This window comes from Acanthopagrus latus, chromosome 21 (genome assembly GCF_904848185.1).
Source record: "Acanthopagrus latus isolate v.2019 chromosome 21, fAcaLat1.1, whole genome shotgun sequence".
Lineage (NCBI taxonomy): Eukaryota > Metazoa > Chordata > Actinopteri > Spariformes > Sparidae > Acanthopagrus > Acanthopagrus latus.
In genome coordinates this window covers 19,565,740-19,585,854 of record NC_051059.1, presented here as the reverse complement: position 1 = coordinate 19,585,854, position 20,115 = coordinate 19,565,740, and the positions used below count along the sequence as shown (strand labels likewise).

The 20,115-nt window shown below is 43.9% G+C and overlaps 2 protein-coding genes across 7 annotated transcripts in view; one reads left to right on the top strand and one right to left on the bottom strand.

Moving 5' to 3' along the window:
• clcn2a (chloride channel, voltage-sensitive 2a) overlaps positions 1-14,434 on the bottom strand; it is a 41,116-nt gene extending 26,682 nt beyond the window's left edge. For all 6 annotated transcript variants that reach the window (XM_037082687.1, XM_037082692.1, XM_037082689.1 and 3 more), the window contains exon 1: positions 14,249-14,434. In XM_037082687.1, the coding sequence (XP_036938582.1) occupies positions 14,249-14,299 (51 nt within the window). In that variant the 5' untranslated portion in view covers positions 14,300-14,434. The remainder of the gene's footprint in view (positions 1-14,248) is intronic.
• LOC119010521 (zona pellucida sperm-binding protein 4-like) lies at positions 89-3,280 on the top strand. The gene is made up of 8 exons (XM_037082699.1): positions 89-418; positions 517-704; positions 936-1,033; positions 1,917-2,074; positions 2,155-2,347; positions 2,427-2,574; positions 2,677-2,752; positions 3,114-3,280. The coding sequence occupies exons 1-8, from the start codon at positions 157-159 to the stop codon at positions 3,215-3,217; spliced, it is 1,227 nt and encodes a 408-aa protein (XP_036938594.1). The 5' UTR covers positions 89-156; the 3' UTR covers positions 3,218-3,280.
• Positions 14,435-20,115: the final 5,681 nt, after the last annotated feature.

Genomic DNA, 20,115 nt, shown 5'->3' with positions numbered 1-20,115 from the left:
AGCACCCAGCTGATTAACTCTGCAGGGCTGCCACACAATTGACTCCTAACGACGAGAGCCAGACTTCTTAGCAAACTACACACAATCAATCATGTATAAAGCCTGCGTCTGAGCCAGAGGTGCTGTTTTGGCCAGTGTGTAGTTCTTAATACCATAATGGAGCTTTTCCGGTGTCTCTTTTGTGTGATGGTGGTTGTTGTTTTGGTTTGTGATGTCGCTGCCCAGCCTCACTGGATGCTGCCTGTGCAAAAACACCAGCCTCAACAGCCGAAGGTCCCTCCGGCAGCAGCTCCCTTTGATAAATGCCAGGTGGAGCGGCATGAGAAGATCCAGTGTGGGACTGAAGATATCACAGCTGAGCAATGTGAAAACATAAACTGCTGCTTTGATGGGCGGCAGTGCTACTATGGGAAAGCAGGTATTTGAATAGCTTCTATAGCCTCTCATGCAAATGCTACGTGATGGGTTTGAATATCTACTGCAACACAGTAATTTATCTGTTTCCGTCTCGCCCAGTGACTGTGCAGTGTACCAGGGATGGCCAGTTTGTGGTGGTGGTGGCTCAAGATGCCACTGTGCCCCACATAGATGTGGATTCAGTCAGCCTGCTGGAGACAAATGACCCCTCCTGTACTCCTGTTGACTACACAGCTGCTTTTGCCATTTTCCAGTTCCCTATGACTGCATGTGGAACAATATTAAAGGTTGCGAGTGCAGTTCTGTTTTTTGTTGTTGGGGTTTTTTTTTTTTGTTTTGTTTTTTGTTTTTTGCCTTGGCTAATATGAGCACTTGTGTAGTTGAAGTCAAGCGTAAGTTTACTACTTTTAAGTACTGACTTTAAAATCTGGGGGCGGGGGGGCAGTTTCAGAAGTTTGAAACAACTTTTGCCATGTTATTGCTTCATTCTGTTATCTTGACTCCATTTCCACCTGCAGGAGGAACAGGATTATGTGGTATACGAGAACCACATGTCCTCTTCATATGAAGTGGGAGTTGGACCCAGAGGCTCAATTACCAGGGACAGCCATTTTGAGTGAGTTTGCATTAAAGGGATATTCCGGCGTAAATTTAATCCATAAGACCGCCCCCGCCCCTGAGAGATCCAGTTTTCCGACCGTTAACTTATGTAGTTTTCGCAACCTCAGAAAAGACCGCGCAATAACAATACACTGCAGTCTATGCCTCCAGCAAGAAACCGCCATCAAAAATCCACTCATAGTACGGTACAAATGGGGTCCCAGCACAGTTCAAGGCATCAAACATCTGCTAGCTTTGCCGGATCTCTACTGACAAGACAACACAACTCGCCACTCTCCTGCAGCAGCTTGGTCATTGTGGGGAATCCCTGCAAGTTGATTACCGAGTGCAGTAGAGTTCCGCAGCTCAAGGATGAAAATGTATGAATATTACTCCATGGAAATGCAATCAAAGTTCATGGGTGTCTACCAGTTTATAACAATTATTGAGAGAAAAAGAACAGAATTAAGCATTTCTTACGGCACTTGGTAATCGACTAATTGGGCGTCCCCACAACAAGCATGCTGCTGTTGTCCTTTCAGCAGAAATCCGAAAAAGCTAGCAGTAGTTTGATGCCTTGAACTATGTGCTAGAACCCTATTTGTACTGTTGCTGAAGTTTGGTGCTGTTCTTGGCATTATTCGTGGCTATGGGTGGCTTTTTGATGGTTTCTCGGTGGAGGCGTAGACTGCAGTGTATTGTTGTGCGGTCTTTTCTGAGGTTGCTAAAACTACATAAGCTAGTAGTCAGAAAACTTGATCTTTCAAGGGGGGTCTTACTCGGTGTCATGGTGTGTTAGACCATGGATTAGACTTGCACCAGAATATCCCTTTTTAAATCTCTGCTTTTGTGACCCTGAGGTTTCCTGACGTGTAAAAGTCCTTGTGCTCCTCCAACAGGTTATTGTTCCAGTGTCGATATTCTGGCACAGCGGTGGAGGCTCTTGTCATGGAGGTGAATGAGGTTCCTCCACCTATGCCGGTTGCTGCTCTAGGACCCCTCAGGGTGGAGATGAAACTGGGCAATGGACAGTGTCACTCGAAGGGATGTTTTGAGGGTGTGTGGGTCCAAGAGCCTTGTAACACCAGCTTGTCCAGGATCTTTTTTTCTTACTAAAACTGGACCCTTTGATTGCAGAGGAGGCAGCATACAGCTCCTTCTACACTCCAGCAGACTATCCAATCACTAAAGTGCTGAGGGAGCCAATCTATGTGGAGGTGAACATCCTGGAGAGGTCTGATCCAAACATTGTCCTGAACCTGGAGCACTGCTGGGCCACTTCTAACCCTAATCCTAACAGCCTGCCACAGTGGGACATTCTGGTTGATGGGTAAATGCATGACTTCTTAAATATGGTCACTTCAAATTCATGCATTTTATGTTTTAACATGGGGTCTCGTTGGCTCCAGGTGTTCCTACCATGACGACCGGTACTTGACCACAGTGTTGCCTGTAGATGGCTCCTCTGGGCTCCCCTATCCAATGCACCACAAACGTTTTGCTGTGAAAATGTTCACGTTTGTGGATCAAAACACCTTCACTCCTCAGAAGGACACGGTACAATCATTCACTTTGTGTTTTTTTTTTTTTTTTTTTTTTTGTCCTTAAGTGACAATTTGAAATTTCCATGACAAATGTGCAACTTGCAATCTTTTTCAGATCTTCATCCATTGTGCTACGGCAGTGTGTTATCCCAGCAGCACAAACTCTTGTGAACAGTCATGCCACCGGCAACGTGAGTGGCTCATCAACTGTAACACATGGTTCCGATTTTACACTTCTGATCATTCTATCACCAGCTATCATAATTGTTCTAGTCACTAAAGTTGTGACAATCAGAGCTTCCATGTACATTTCAGGTTTCCTACATTATCTTAAATTCAAAACTAAATATGTTTTTTTTTTTTTTTTTTTTTTTTTAAATTTGAAAATTGACAATATGCGGATGTCCTGATGTAAGAGGAAAAAATGTAATTGTATCAATCTGCTTTTTACAAAGCACAAGCTGAATGAGAAGGGAGACTGAACCAGAACATTTTTTTTTTTTTTTTAAAAACCTGTCAAATCTAACTTCACTGCCATCCCCTCCTTTACAGGAAGAGCTGCAGTCACTGAAGTTTCCCAGAGTCAGAAGGCTCTGGTCTCAAGCGGCGAGGTGATCCTGACTCCATCTGCTCCCAACACCAAATCAAAAAGATGAGATCCACTGGCAGCCATTTCTGGCTGTGACTTTTAATAAAAGCTTGTCAAAAGCTCATGCTTATTACTGGGTCTTGTCTGAATTGCTGTTTGAAGGTCGCTTGCTATACTTTTTTTGCTGAGGTGGATTTTGTGCAGAGGCAGTGTAGTCAAGCAAGAAATGCATCCCCCCCTTCCTGATTTTGTGCTGAGGAATCACAAGGTTGCATTACAAATGGGTGCTTTGCTGCAAGTCATGCTTACCTGATAAATGTAACAGTAAGCTGATGCACATACTGGTTGTTAGCTGAGATAATACTTCAGTTGTGTCTGTGCTTAACTAGCAGCACTAGTTCTGCAGTCCTCGTGGTATGGCCATGATTCAAACCTTTTATTTTTACCTTCTCAAAAAGATCTCTTTCTAGCATGCCACATTAGGATGAGCATCACGACTCCTCCAGGCTTGCTGCTCTTCTCCCCCTCTTTATTTTTTGATAACAGTCCCTCTAGGTTTTTCTCTGTATGCTACAACTCGCAACATCTCTCCTCCACTGCTCTGCGCACCACCTCCCTCTTTGTCCCACTCCAACTCCTCCACCCCCTCCTCTCATTGAGATGGGCATCACGACTCCTCCAGACTCGCTCTTTCTGCTCGCATGAACAGGAGGTGCAGAGAGAAAGCAGAGCAGCCGTATAGCTTCAGTCTGACTGACAAGCAAAGGGAAGGACCGTGCTGTCAGGATGCTCATCTCCCTCCACCTTAACCTACAACCTGCTGGGAAGCATTTAAGCAAAACCCCAGCTATACATCACATTCAGACAGCAGCCTCATCCATAAGCTGCACTCCAAAAGCCCAGAGGAATCAGCAAATAGGTGCCAGCTGACAAACACTAACAGCAGCTGCTGTGTGGACATACATAAACATGTCAGCAAAGTATGAATGTAAACAAGTTTTGCCACTGGTTAAAAAATGCTGCCAATTAGGGCACAGTGGTGGATGCAGAGCAGACAGTAGCACGTGTGTGGAATACTAAATATTTGGGAAAATTAAGAATCAAATGTCACACTGACAACTGACACTTCAAAACTGGATTCATTGTATCTGAAATTATTACTCTTTGAATAAATGGAGGATCTTGTCAAAAATAAAGGTATAAAATAAAAATCTACTACTTACAATTTTTGCTTTCAGGCCTTTTGCCTAAAACATTAAACACTGAATATCAAATGTCTTGTCTTTGTACTGTATTCAGTCAATAGAAATCAAAACGATTGGCAAATCATCAGTGTTGTACAACACTTCAAAGCTATTCACAAGGTCGATTCTGTTGAGTTTTAAAGCGGCAATGAAAGAAAATTGATTATGAAACTTAATATTCCTACTTTGTGGGGCTTTAAATCCAAAGACAACACAATCTTCACACCCCTGTGGTCAACATCATTTTTAAAACTCAGTAAGGCACTTCAATGTTACTTTGTATTTTCCAATAATTATATATTTTGGTTTTATCTTAATATTCTTGGCATTGTTTCTTTATTGAAAAAATATCAGGAAACAAGGAAAAAAAACCCCACAAAGGTCCCAAGTCAAATCCAAATCAGAAATGTGTTTGTATGTCTTAAATATTGGGCATCCAGATGAAAAAAATATGAATCACTTTGATAATGTAGTTCGCCTACTTTTTCAAGCTAAGCGGCCACATTATCGCTTCACCGCCCTGCATCGATTCAGACCGTCTCCAGTTCAGAGTGAGTTCAGTCTGTTTCCTATTCCAGCAGACGAGTATTTACTCTGTGTCTTCTGCAGCATTTAAGTAAGCTTTTAACAAGTCAACATGATGCACTTGGTCACAAGTGAGGGAAGTTCTGCGACTTAAAGCTTCTGATTCTGTGAAGATACATTGTGTTCAGTTAAAAATTCAGCATGGTTAGGTACCAAAAATGACAGAAACCCTGGTTAATCATTGTAACCTTAGCTGAAGGCTGAGACAAACCAGTCCCTCATTCCTCTAGGAGAGGTGCCTGCAGGCAGTGAGTCACATCAGCAGAGGGATAAGACCTGATATGGACTGATGTCTGTGTTTTTCATTCTTTCTAAACCTCACTCAGCATCTTAATGTCAAAATTTCATGCTAAGGATTTGTCGGATATAAGAACGCATGGTCATGACGAAGTAGTATGTTCCATTTGTATGCATGCTGCATGCAATAGATTGTTCTTTGTAATGGAAGCTGCAGGACGTACTAAATGTAAAAAGAAAAAAATATGTGATTCGGAATGCAAAGGTAAAGGTAACAAAAATAAGAAGATATAATAAGATGAATAAAGATAAATTATTAATCACTATTACATTTAATTTCTGCCAATAGATCTTCATAAATCACTCTGAATCCAACACACTGAGCCTTGAAGAACAGAACTGCCAAATTCAATCCAAAAGTCCAATTTTGCACACAGTTGGAAAAAAAGCACTTACACTGAATCTGAAAACCCCCCAAAATGATGACAGGGTAGAGGACAGTGCCATGTTTTCGTCATCATTATGGCTGTGGTACTATTTACTCAATTAAATAACCCACATATGCTCACTTCTTAAGATGTTTGACTAAAGACATGAAGCATGGAGGAATGTGACAGACATTGCTAGTCAGTAACTGGTCTATATTTCTATTTCTAATACTCTATTCACAGCCACACCATCTTTTTATTTTTTATTTTTTAAAATGTATTTTATTTGCTGGCAGCTAATTTTCATGCGCCCACACATACAGTATAGACGCACACAAACCCACCACCAGCACCAGACAAACACCCACCATGACTATAAACGGGGCCGTGTTTAAACGTGTTTCTTTGGTCTGTATGAAAGCAATCACTGGCCATCTGGAGCACGGCCCCCTGGGAGAGCAGCAGTTGGGACCCTGTGGGTTAAATGAGCTGTTATCTGTAACCGGTTTACCTCCCACGTGACCAATTTCTGCATCTACATTAGTCAGTTTACCTCCCACGTCACAACCCGCTACACTAGTTCAACTCCCACAGGTTGCTGGTTTAGCGGTTTGTCGTAGAAAGTGACGAATGCAAAGACGAGTGTTTCAGTTTGGTGCAAAATGGTTTCATCAGGGAAAAAATTACCACTAATGTATTGGCTATAAAAACTGGAAGATGATTAAACTCACATTCGTTTTATTAATTAAATTGTGCAGTCATAGAATGAAACTCCAGAAAGTCCAAATCTGCACACAAAGAACAAGAAGCCTCAGTTTTGTCATCAAGGGCTGTGGAAGTCGCAGCTGTCATGGGTTGACTGTGATAGGCTGAGTCAACTGTCAATCAATCTAATGTGACTCAAATTCTTCTCTTTATCTGAGCCAAGGGTTCAAATAGCTGCCATCTAGAAACAAATACGAAAAAGTGAAATTAACTATTGATATTCAAACTTTTGCACCTGGTGAGAAACTGAGACTCTGAGACATGAGGATGTTCAGATGATTACTTTGAGCTTTAATCTTAACATTTTTCACAATGAACACACAGTCTTCCTTCCTTCTTGCAAAACTTTTGACTGGAGCCTTCACTTCAATATTTCTGGGACTGCCCATGGCTCTGATAGCCAATTATTCTTAAACCCCAACAGTCCAGAAAATGTCCCACTGGACTGAAAGCCCATTTGTCCAACAGCATGTTGTCCTGAAAAGGAAAAAAAAAGCTGACTGCTTCGAAGAACCATTGTTCTGAAAATAGACACTCCCTGGAGTATTTTGCCCATACTTTCTTGGGTTAGGGTTCTGGTATGTTGTTTAGCGTAAGGGCAGAGACATGACTTATTACAACCCCTGCAGATTCAGCACCATAGATGATGCCGGTAGTCACTGTTAAAGTAACAACTCCAGTGAGAGTGTGTATTTTCGGAGCAATGGGCCTTTGGAGCAGTGGGCGTTTGTTCTCGGCTTAACGGGCAAATAGGACATTTTTTTGGTCTCCTGGGGCTTTGGAATGATGGGCCATGGGAACAATGGCATGGCCCCAATATCTCAGCCATGGATTGTAAAGATACTGTACACCATGAGACAATTTCAGAGATTGTCTTTTTCTAACCTGCCTGCATGGGTTTCTTGCGATTTGGGTCTTTTTTGCAAAACCTCTCAAATTCAGAGAAGCCGCACCAGAAAAAGGGTCTTGTGTGTGCGTGTGTGTGTCGTAATGCAGTGAGCAGCATCAGGAACGTAAAGCATCAATCATTTTCAAAACATAGCCAACATTTGAACAGCTACATATTTTTTGGGGTGGGACTTATTTAGGTGCTGTAATACGTCTTGTTACTCGTCTGGTTTACAGCAGCGCAATGCTCTGCTTCCTGCTGGCGCTACTCCCTGCCTCTCACCACAGGGAGATAGCTGACAGTCATCTACTGCAGGGAAGACACTGACGAGGGATAAGTACCTCACACATGTATACTGTTCACCACTTCTGACTACTAACAAGGGGCGCGCCCTCCCAGCTTTCGTACAGCATTTTACATTCCACCACACTTCTTGCTGCACAGGTTCATTTACCAGAAAACTTTTCAGTCACACAGAGAGAGCACCACATGTCCACCATCTCTCTACTGCGTAAGACCCCCCACTTCAATGCCACATCACTCACTCTGCCACCATTTCTAAATCAGGCCATGTGCAGGCCTAGCACAACAGATGAGATAAAAAGTTCTCTATTATTCAGCAATTCCCAAGGCACTGCAGGGTAATTTATTCACTGCGAGGCGACAAAGCAAGGACAAATATTTGACACTCTAATGACGAAGGCTTGAACAATCTACAACTTTCATCCTCGTTTCTCTTTAATAATACATATTCATAAGACGATTTTAATCCCCTCAAATTTTGCAGGGTTTTAGAGTGAAGGGACCCATCACTGCGGATTGAGGAAGACGGATGTTTTAGACCCTTAAACTGCTGTGTAGTGTTGCAGTGGCAGCGTGATTACTTAAACGCACACCGAGTGTGTATTGATGAGAGCAGGGGAATAACAGGGGGACTAAAGCACTCGGGCTAATCTCAGCCCTGAACCCTCCAGGGACAAGATTGAAAATTGAATTAGAGGAGGAAGCGACAAATTTGACTCATCCCGCTGTCTACATTTGCATTAATATAGGTAGCGGAGGCTGCCTTTAGAGCAGTTACCTATGAGTCAGAGCTCATGTGCTCACACACACGCACGCACGCACGCACACAAACAGACGTCAAAATAAACATGAAAAACCTTGATGCTGTCGAGGGAGACATGCACACGTGTGAATCCCAGACAAGTAAAAATACACCAACGCACTCTGATCATGTTGGGTTGGGCGTCCTGATGGATACCGAAGGATCAAGCTGCCTGTCAGATAAACACCTGACGGGATGAGCTGGCTGTTTTGTGTACATCATGACACTCATCCACAGAGATTATGTTGCAACAGGTTTGAAATGCGTATATATGGACTCTAACCAGAGGGGGGAAAAATACACTGACGGTCTGTCTGTGGTTTCGACAGTATGTTTAATTAGTAGGTTAGTTGGTTTCAAAAATGCAAAGCTGGCCAAACACGTAGCCAAAAACAAAATATATATATATATAGCTGTAGAGTGCACCATGTGATAATCTGAAACCCGGCTCCCCCACTGCAGTCACAGCTGATGTTGGCACGCCCTTGGCCAGAGCAGAAGAAGCTGAGCCCTCCATGGGTGACAAAACTTTAACTGGTATATTGACATCTTCAGGTAATTATTCACTTAGTTGGATGAATTGTTGTTTAAGCATTTTCCATAAATAGAACGTGATCTGCACCGGATGCTTGTTTCAGCAAAGCACCTGCTCAACTTAAAGCCTCATTTTGAACAAGCAGCCTGGTGCAGTTAAGTTACAAATTAGAACAGTTGCTTTTGTGTTTCCATTATCAAATGTCATGAATAGTACCAAAAGAATCACTCCATGCGTGCCTGTTTTTGAGTTGTCCTTCTGTTTGAGGTACCTGCACACTAATCCAATAATGAAAAGGTGGAGTTAAAAGCTGCAGACCACTGATTGGTCAGTCAGAAGAACCAGTCATCGTGTTTTGATGTAGGATTTCCCCAAATTATTTGTTTCAGCAGACTTTTTTCTTGAAGAGATGGTGAATGTGAGGAGTGCAAAGACTAAAAGGCTGGCAGTTTTCATGTGGTCCATCTGGCATCAATGTACAGTATAGGTCAATGTGTCTGTAAATAAAATGCAGAAGGCTCTTTAGCATGGCCTTTCTGTGAGGGGTTTGCATGTTCTCCAAAGGCTTGACCGTCTCCGGATACTCCAGCTTCAATCCAAAGACATGCAGGTGAGATTAACAGGTCACTCTAAATGTACTCTAAATGCCTGTAGGTGCGAATATAAGTGTGAATGGTGGTATGTCTGGCAACTTGTCCAGGGTGTACCTTCCCGCTCACCCAATGTCAGCTGGGAATGGTTCCAACCCCCCTGCGACCATGTAAAGGATTAGCAGTAACGGATAATGAATGAATGAGTTTCTCGACAGTCAAGATCCGTTTCTGAGAGGGGTTACCCCTGAAGCACAGTCAAGAACAATCCTCCCCACATTTAAGATTTCTGTATGAGGTGGAAACTGAAAACCAATCTCATGTTTAAGTACAGCTACCATGGGTTGCGAACAAATTCAAAGGGTGCTGTACCGAAAGTACTTTTGGGCTGAACCTGAGGGCTTTGAAGAGCTTCCTCCTTTTAATCAATGCCAGTGATACAATGTATTTGGTGACTCATGAGTCAAACTTTAAATAACAAAAAACAAGTACCAGCACCAAATTGTACCAACCGTACTGATACAACTGTAACACTCTGCCACACACACCGATGGCAGTGGCTTCCATCAGAAACAACAGCATTTTGCTTCAGGACACCTCAACACCGAACCACCAACTCCGTCACTAATGGACGATCTGCTCTGCCTCCTGAGCCACAGCAGTCCTCGATTTAGAAAAAAAAAGTCAGTCAAGAGAAAATGAATAATTGATTATAATTATTTATATTTGCTTTAATCAATTATAGAGTAACAGTGGTAGCCCTAGCTGACAGCTGTAGCCACGTACATACTAAAACCTATGGTGATTTTCTTAAATATCATAAATCATTAAAGATTAAACTAAGCAACAGTCTATAAAGTAGTTCACACGATCTCCACACTACAACACTGAAATACTGCTTATGTTAATGCATCTAATAGTCAGTAATAAGGCCAATGATACAATATACAACTCCCTAAATTCTGAATTCTAGATTGTCACCTAATGTCTGTTATTACAAAGTGTTCGGCCCTGCACCCTCTACATTGTTGTATAACAGTGTTCAAGTATAATGTGTTCCCTAAATGGCAGGTATGCCATTTTGAAAATGTAGCTCTTCGGTTGGTGAACACACTCCACGGTGAGCGTGGTCTATTCTACCAGTCAAATGAATTGAGATTTGACAGATTTTGTTTCTGTCTGCAGCCTCTGCAGTGACCCGTTCAATAGTTCGCAGGTAACAGCACTATTTGGAAGTGACAGGACGTGAAATGGACTCGCGCCAGCCTCTGTGTGGGACAACGGACAGAATGCTGACTATAAGGAACTGGACCCCCCTGAAGAGACAGCGCTTTTATGTGTGAGTGTGTGCGAATGTGTGTGTGCAATGGCGACAGAGGGAGAGAAAGATGCTGAGATACGCAGATATATGTATGATAGTCAAATTCTACTCAAATATGGGAGTTTTCATCATAAAGCACGAGCAATCTTCTCATGAAAGTTGCACCAAATGGTGATGTACGGTAACATTGTGTAATTTCAAAAAAATCCTTGAAAATGATGGCACTAAACTGCAAACAGCATGCCCATATTCACCAACCCAACTGGTCTGTGACACTTTACGCAAAACAATAGAAAAGAGAGAGGCAGCAGATCTCACAGTTCAGTTTTCTGTGGACGGAGCGCTTTCTCACTGAGACAATCTGTGTCCGAATGCTGCATTGTGCAAACTAACAGTATGTGCAGTCTTAGTACTTAGTCTTAGTGCAAGTCAGATATTTCTAAATTTTCCTTTAAATTCTTTAATGGCTGCTGATTCCTTGTCTCAGTGAATATAAGGAATATCAGTCGGTGTTCTCAATTCCTGCATTGTATTTTTACACAGTTTCTTGTTGCAGCAGCATTTCTTTAAATATTAATCAACCGCAGACATATGGGAGCATGAGAAGTGGATTTTCTCAGTGGTGAGTCTTGACAGTCAGTGCAGCAGGTTGCTCAGAACACACATTCAGAAAGCCCGGTCAGCCTGCGTATTGTGTATATCCTATCTGCGGTGCTGCAGTGCCCCGTGGCGAGGGTTGGAGGGGGTGGGGTTGAGGGGAAGTGCGGGGCGGCAGCTTTTCCTCTTCAGGTGGATGATGACTTTGATCCCTGCGGCAGCCAAATCCTCAAACCTCCTGCTGCTGGAAGGACAGGAACAAACCGTTTCCAACATCTGCTCCGACAGAGAGTTACCACACGCCCATTTAGGCATGTATGTGTGGGCCTACAGGTACGGAGGCGTAGGCGCAGTGCAAACACACACACACACACACACACAAACTAAATGCACACGCAAGACCCATGGAGCAAACTTGCCCACGCTTCTGAGAGGAGAAAACACATGATGCACACACGCAAAACCCTGTGACACATCCAGAACTCCCACACCTCTTTTGAAAGAGCTTCAGCTGCAGCACTTCGACACCGAGTCAACGCCGTCTGTCTCCTTTCTTTTCAATCTCGGACCTGCCACTTCTCCGCTTTACCTGCTGCATACCTCCATCCCACGAGAGGCAGCCAGCCACTGTCTGCTGTCCCAGCATGCACTGCACCTGACAGCAGTTGTAAGAGCCAGTGACCCATGCACCAGCCCCTGGTTGCTTGTCAGTTGCTGCTCACAGGATCTCTTCCTGCATCTCCACACAGGACCCAGAAAATAACAGCTGCAGACTAAAATCCTGTAAAGAGTTCCTGAACCCTGCTCTGGTTATCAACATCTTGCTGGTTATAAATAGCCTGTTTATTCTGTGTTTTACTATTCCCTTTGGATAATGAGCTCAGAGAGGTTAGCACTTTCCAGGAAATCTATTTGGTGCAGCAGTGGCTGAAAATGTCAGTATAAGCGTTGCTGTGCACAATATATGAATAGATATTTGCATATCAAATAATTGTTTCTTTGATTCTGCAGAGGGAAATGTAATCATGGCCACTTGCGGAATAATTATATCAATTATTCAGTCCTTGGCTTGTTTTTATGCTATGTTTATGATACCCTCAGCATTTGATTTTAATGGATTGTCATAGCAAATGCTCAGTCACTGTAAAACTCGAGCACCAACAGGAGCCATAAATTAAAGGGTTGTTTTTGTCCCACTGTCTTGGCAAACACTACAGTCAAATAGCTGCCTATCCTAAAGATGGATGGTTGGAATGATTGTATGAATACAGGAGCAAATTTTTTTTGAGTGCATCTGTGAATGAGGAGATGACATTTCTGTGCCTCTTCCCTCCTGGAGAAGTTATCAGACGGATCTCTATTTTTCTCTGTCGGCTTCGTGTCATCTCTTCGACACCAGTGGTTCTGTTCCGTGCTGCCAAAACTCAAGCGGCCGCATGACTGAAAGTCCCCGAATCTTGCTGATGGCAAACAATTAAACACAGAGGGTCCTTTTGTCAACATCTGAATTCAATTTTAGAGCGCAGCTACAGCAGCAAGAAACTCTGTAAATCCTTTGCTTATCTGATTTAAATGTGGGGCTAATATCTATCTCAACACACCACTCGGTTTTCTCAGGTTTTTGATGAATAGTGCTGCCACTTTGTTCTTAGAAAGTACTTAGAGAAGCTTGCATGTGCCGAACAGCACGGGCACACACTTGCATCTATTTTTGGATAATGGACTGGTGTGCTGGGAGTAAATGATAAAGCCATTGATCTGAGTGCGATGGTCAGAGGAAAGGGAGCGGAGCAGACAGCACGTTCCAATCCTCAGAGACTCCGACTGCCATTTTACATTACTATTGATCTTTGCACCGAGACACACAGCACGGCATCGATCATCACACCTACAAGAGCAGAAGAACACCTCTGTAGCACTTGGGCCTGACACAGCTGCAGGACCGACAGAGCAGAAAACACAAGCGTGCACCGGCACAAAGAGAAGAGAGAGGCACACAAATCAGGGTGGAAGGACACATCAGTCTTTCTGTACCTCTATCTGCACATAGATAACCCTGTGTAAAGTGCTCCAGGGTATCACTTGTCACTCCTGCAATGAAACGAGCGGGGGGGAAACTGGTGCACAAGGCAATTAATATTCGGAAACACTCCACTTTTGGTTCACAAGAAAGGCCGCCCTAGCAAACAGGAAGGGGCTGAGGGGAGGGATGACAGAGGGAATAGATGAGGGGGCACGATGAGGGACAAGATCTGCAGGAGAATAAGGAGCAGATACGGACGAGGCAGGACGTGAGTGAAATACATTAGAGCTCAGTGGGCAGAGAAGGGGTGGGGGGCTCTAATCTTATATTTCAAGGATATTAACATCTTAATAATGACCCATTAGGCCATACATAAAGTGATCAGAGATAGGTTGTACATGCATTCCTTCAAGCTGAACAAATTAATCTGACATGGTTTGGTGGAATCTAAATTGATAAGACTTAATTACGGAGGTGGGGCCAGGCAAGACTCTGAGAGTGACGCAACACCTGTGGATCAAGGTGAATGGAAAGAAGCAACACAAAGACGCTAAAACAACACAGCCAGTAAAGATAACGTGTAAGAATACTTAATAAAAGCCACACACAGCCTCCTCCTGTTCTCACACAGGACACAGCTGAGCAGTCGGCAGCCGCATCCTCCCCGGCCCGACAACGACATCCACAAAATTTAAAAAAATAAAATAAAAACAATTTAAATCCCGTCATGCGCTGACACATGACGCCAAACGCCATCTATGACCTCATCCGAAACTCACCAAAGTTTGCTGATACTGAAGCGTCCGGTCTTCGGCCTTGTCCTTCACCATTGCCGCAATATCCTCATTAAGACACCCCGATACGAGACTCTCAGGAGTGCAAGTCGCCCGCCGATTAATGTGCGGAGGAAGAGGAGGACGAGAAGAAGGACTCGGCGCGTCGGACTGCCATCACATGTGCGAGTATGTGTGTAACAGGTTTCATATCATGAGCTCTCCCGCATGATGCACAGCGCCGTCGCCGCCGCGGTGGTGTGTGTGCGTGCGTGCGTGAACGTGTGTGTGTGTGTGTCTATGTGTGTGTGCGTGAGCCAGATGAGAGAGCGGCTGGATGTCGCCTCGAAGCAGCGCTGGTGCGGTTTGACTGCGAAACACCGCCTCCCTCCTCCACTCTCACCGAGCCGCTGTCTCTCCGTGGACTTACCGGACTTGATGATGTTCGGATTTTTATTTATTTATTTATTTTAAATATTTTCTGCGGAGGTGTGATAAGTGGTTGTTTGTATAACGATGATATGTAGAGTATGTTTTTTTTTTATTCTCGTGTTCCTGAAAGACTCAAGTGTCTTTTGCTCCTGATTTGAGTCATCACTCCATTGATCAAATGTGATGAGTAATTCACAAGGCTGAGGCTGGAATATGGCTTTGTCACTGTCCTGAAGAAATCTCCACAGCCTGACTGATATGTCTGATGGGCTGACATTGACCCTCACAGATATAGCATTATCGACATGTAGTCCAATAAATGAGACCGTCACTTTTTACTTAACGTCATGCTGGAAAGATGCGTAGGTTGTGAAATAGTTGTTCTATTCCCACTGAAGTATACTTTCTCATTTTTTGGGGACAAAAAAGCTGATAAAGATCCAGTGGCATACTCAGAGTGTTTGAGGGGCAGGGTGGAAGAAAAAGGGCACCAGCTGTAGGCAGTGGGGCACCGGTGTGCAGGAAATCATGATACATATATAACTAAAAAGTCACCCAGAGGGCACTTTATCATGTTTAGTCTGCTGGAAGGGCACGTTATTATGTTATATCTACCATAGGACCATCTAATGACATGAAAAATGTCTTTTTGATGTATATATGGTATGTATATATATTTGTATTATAAAAAAATTGGCTAACATATCAATATCATATGTCTTGATTCCCTTATATTGGTATTGGTATTGGCAACAAAAGTCCAGGCTCTGCTTTACATCACCCCTACAATGGGAGTGAATAAACATTAGAGTCTGAGCATCCTTAGCTGCCATCAAATACATTATTATCTAATGTACAGGACACTGCTTCTACAAAATATGCCTTGTCATATGTCATATACCTCATATTTTATGTGGTAAAATCTACTTTAATCATGTCTTTATCTACCTCCTTCATGACTCTTCCAGCTTTAGTAAATGTCAGTGTCTGATGATGGCTCTTTTTTATCACTGTGCCTGACTGTCATGTAGTCTAGGATTAGTAGTTTCAGGCGAAGTGGCTTAAACTGGCAATAGACAATATTTTTGCTTTAGTTGATCATTCTGAATTAAATGCTAATGCAGAGCGGCTGTAGATAAATTACACCATACATGTATAGATTGGTTCCCCATAAGCCTCGCTTTCACTGTGGAATTCGATCTGGCATCATGCTGGAATGCGGCACAGGGGAGGCGTGTTTGTCGCTGTGCAACCGAAAAAGGAAGAGGCATTGATTTCCCTGGTCGCTATCCTCAGGTGATGGTGGAACAACTGGAATATCTGTGGAAACTCTACACTGCAAAATAAAACGAACCCAGCTGATGGAGGAGGTAAAGACGGTGTAGAGTGATAGTGATTCTGCTCGGACAGTAGACAGGCTGCTAGTGGTGGCCATGTTGCGGTCCATGCAACAGTGGTGACAAAAGTAATACCACAGGGAAACACTAAGGGAGGTGATTGTGAAAACTTGGTAATTATTTTGCATGATCATTATTTCTGGATTTGATTTCAGATGATCTACATCTTAAAAGGGCGCTCCAACAGTTGAATATGGTCGCACAATGCAGGAGTAGATATATCTAAAAGGAAAAATGAAGCAACACCAGTATAATGAACTGCAGCGTTTGTATCCAACTCATGCAGCTCAGTGTGTTTAATCACACCCTGTCTGCTTGGTTTATGTCATTCAAACTCCTTGCCCCCTATTTGTGACTCAGGCTGTCTTTTCAAAAATTTCAAGTCTCAGAGCCCAACATAAAAAACATCCCTGACAACATCATCAAGGTTATTCACTCAGACTTTGGAAAAGGATCCTTCTAGAGCCACAGAAGAGTTACAATTGATTTCACAGGTTACTCTCCATGATGAATTAACTGAGAATATGATGCAACCAGAACAGGAAAGAAAGTAACTCGAAGGTTTTTGTTCCTTTTGAAGAAGGGAAGCAATAGATACTCAGTGCTTTCAGGGGACAATATAAGTGATCACTGAATGCATTACGAACTGCCTCATATTTACTCTCTCACATTATTTTTCTCTCTAGGCTTTTATACTTCTTCCACCACCACCAGTGATAAAAACAAATTCAGATGAAAATGCGATGAGAGTGGTCTCTTCCAGCAATAGCCTTAACTTCGGGTACAAAGGGGCAATGGATGAAAATGAAAATTATGTCAATTACATGCAATGATCTTCGGAGACGCCACATCTCAATCTTCATTAACACCTATGGGAGATTTGGGGCAGATGTCTTAGACAGATATGCAGAGTAGCACTGACGCTCTTCCACAAGTTGGTCCAGTGCTTTACTAGAACTATGATGGCTTTTCCTTGTCACCCATTTGTATAGAAAAAGGGTGGCCTGTGGCCCCATCGATTTTGTCAGAATTTATGCATTTCCTCATATTCAACTATATATTAAAACAAGTGAGCCACAGTCTTCTACTATTGTCTGCCAAACAGCTCTATAAGGAAGCATTTTGCAGTGAAGTATTGTGCTCACGGGCACCACAACAATCACTGCTGAGGCCCATAAAACTTGTTCGTTTATGCTTGCCTGCATGCAGAAGCATTTCGATTTTATCCAACACTAAAAGTTCACTTGAAGGTCCTCTCAGATCATTTCCTTTCCTCAGATGACACATGTATTTTAACACCGTGAGCTCACCTCTTTGGGCTCTCACTAAAGGGATTTTCGAAGATGCTACTCATGGCAGTGAAATCTATTGCACTGAAAGATGCGCTGCCAAGTGAGACACGCACCTGAAAGATAACCGCTGACCTGAGGATTCGCAGCTGCTTCGTCAGGACCAAACATCCCTCGTGTTTGCCAATATATGCATCTATTGGATGAGAAATTCAGGAAGTTGAGAACTTTCTCAGGCCAAAACAAATATGTTTACCTTACCCATCCCTGCTATGATTTCAAAATTGTGCCACCAAGGCAGCAGATCACTGATTAAATCAGGATTTAAATTGTCAGTGTGCATTTGAATATCAAACTCTGATCCATAACAAGTTAAAAGACTTAATTCCTCTGGGAGTCAAAGCCTCTGACTGGCTGTCAGATAAAACAGTCCTGCTCAAGACTACAGCTGATTGGTTGTTGGCAAGGCAACCAGTTCAAAGCACTGGACCACAGGCACCAGAATCAGCCCGGGCCTCTGACACCACTGAGCGATGGGAGGGATTTCACCCAAAAGCCTACTCACTCAAGTATATGTTTCCATTCACAAATCTCATCATTCATGCACCTCAGGTTCACTTGCACCTTAGGCCTTTACAACCTGCCCTCACATCATCACAAAGAGCGCCACCGACTTCACTTTATCAGCGAGCTGGCAGTGGTAGACAAGCAGGGGTACAGTGGCCCCGACAGCTGAGGAACTGGGTGCTCTGCAGCCCCGAGCACCAGCACACTGACCCACATCTCCTCATCTCCAAAGGATTCTTTAGAAATACACCACCCACCACTGCGTGGAGGCCAGTTTGTTACCAAAATACAAGAGGAAAAACAACATGTCCCCCGTCCTGTGTGACAGTGAAGAGAAAGATCAATTGTCCAATCTCCGCATGGTGACACAGCTTGAGTAAATGCATTTTTCCAGACCCCGTTGTAAAAAAGGTTTAAAGCAAACAGTGCTGCAATATGAATGAAATTACATTTTGATTTAGTCTAGTGTTATTCTGAATTAATAGTATGCCATTGTAGAGAAAGTTATTTCATTCAATGAGGTAATCTTGATTTCTCACCTTTTATAATTACTCATGTGTCTAAAAGTGTTAGTAAATCTATCTTATCGTTATATCTGATACTATTATATTATAAAATGAATGTAAGCCTTTTCTCCCACATTTATTTCACTGCAATTCATCTACAGTATTACAAGGACCTTGAGTCCTTGATGCGCAACATTAGGATATACAACCACCTGTGCCCCTTTTTGTTTTGTGCAGCAAGTTTCTCAATTATCATTCATTCCAGTTGCCTACAGCTGTCACAAGACCCTCGGCAATAACATCAACATGACACCTTGATAACAGCAAATACACCATAACCGAATCAGACCTTCAATTACCATTTGCCCTTGAGCAAGATATGGGCAAAGTTCAGCACACACGCATGGATTCGACACTTCGGAGCAAGAATAGAGACGGTGATTCATCCTGTCAGGACGCAGGATACTTACGGTTTCCCCTGAGTCTTCTTCTTTCTCTTTTTTCCTCTCTCCTCCTCGGGCTACGGATTCAAAACCGTCAGCTGTGTCCCTCCATTGCGCCTCGGAGGAAACGATGACTGAAATAAAGCGGCACACAGCTACAGGTTGCAGAGCACGCCTAATCGATGATGTGGTCGGGCAAGCGAGTGACTCCCGGGGATCACAGTTCACTCCAGCGCGGGGAAATCTCAGTGGATCCCGGAGACCGCTCTGTTGCTGATGCGCAATCCATACAGCTACAGCACCGCGCCAAAGTTGTCAACGCGGCGCGTAATTACCGGGTTTGCGCCTCCAGAGCAGCGCACGGCGGAGCAGGCAGCGGCTGGCTCGCTTTGGAGACCAGGAGCGACAAAAGCCAGCCGTGTGAGAGCGCGGCTGCATGGGACTGCGTGGCAGAGAAACTCTGTGATGAGATGCTACAGTCTCCTCATCGGCTCCGGTTGAGGTGGGAGGGAGACAGCGGGGTACCGGGTGTCGTGTCCGTGATGCAATGCGGGTACCGTCAGTGCCATGGCCCGCAGTTTCCTCCTTGTGTGCAGAAATCCAGGCGCTCCGGTCATTATCTGCCGAGCCGCGGTGCACATTCGTCTTAATTACCGGCGGTCGGGATTGCCTGCAGAGATAGGAGGAGGCTTGGAGGGAAAAGACGAAAACATGTGTTTAATGTTCATGCTCTCTCTCCCTCTCTCTCTCTCTCTCTCTCTCCTTCTTTCTCTATATCCTTCTCTCTCTCTCTCTCTCTCCCTGTCTCTCTCACCCTGTGCGTCCCCCGTCTTTCTCCTTGTATGTGACACCCCGCACACACTCACTCTTGGGGTCTCATGTTAGACGTCATGCGCCTTGATAATGCCACGCATGAGCGGCTTGGGCTCAAATGGAAGTGGACAGGGGCTCAGTCACTGTCCAGGCTGGGGGTGATGATGGTGGGGACCAAGCATGTCTGAGATGAGGATGGATGGTGCATTCCATCCATGTTTTCTCTTACCCGCGCCTCTGACAGCTATTATACCTCCTCTACCCCCCGTATGGCAATTGAATTGGAGCGTCACTGCGTCTTCCAGCTGCGCCCCGCAGGCATTACAACCCGATGGATGATTGCAGTGTATCCGGGTGAGGACCGCTTGTTCACCTCTCCTCCTGGGTGATAAATACAGCGAGTGAGGCTTTTAAACGATCCTCGGA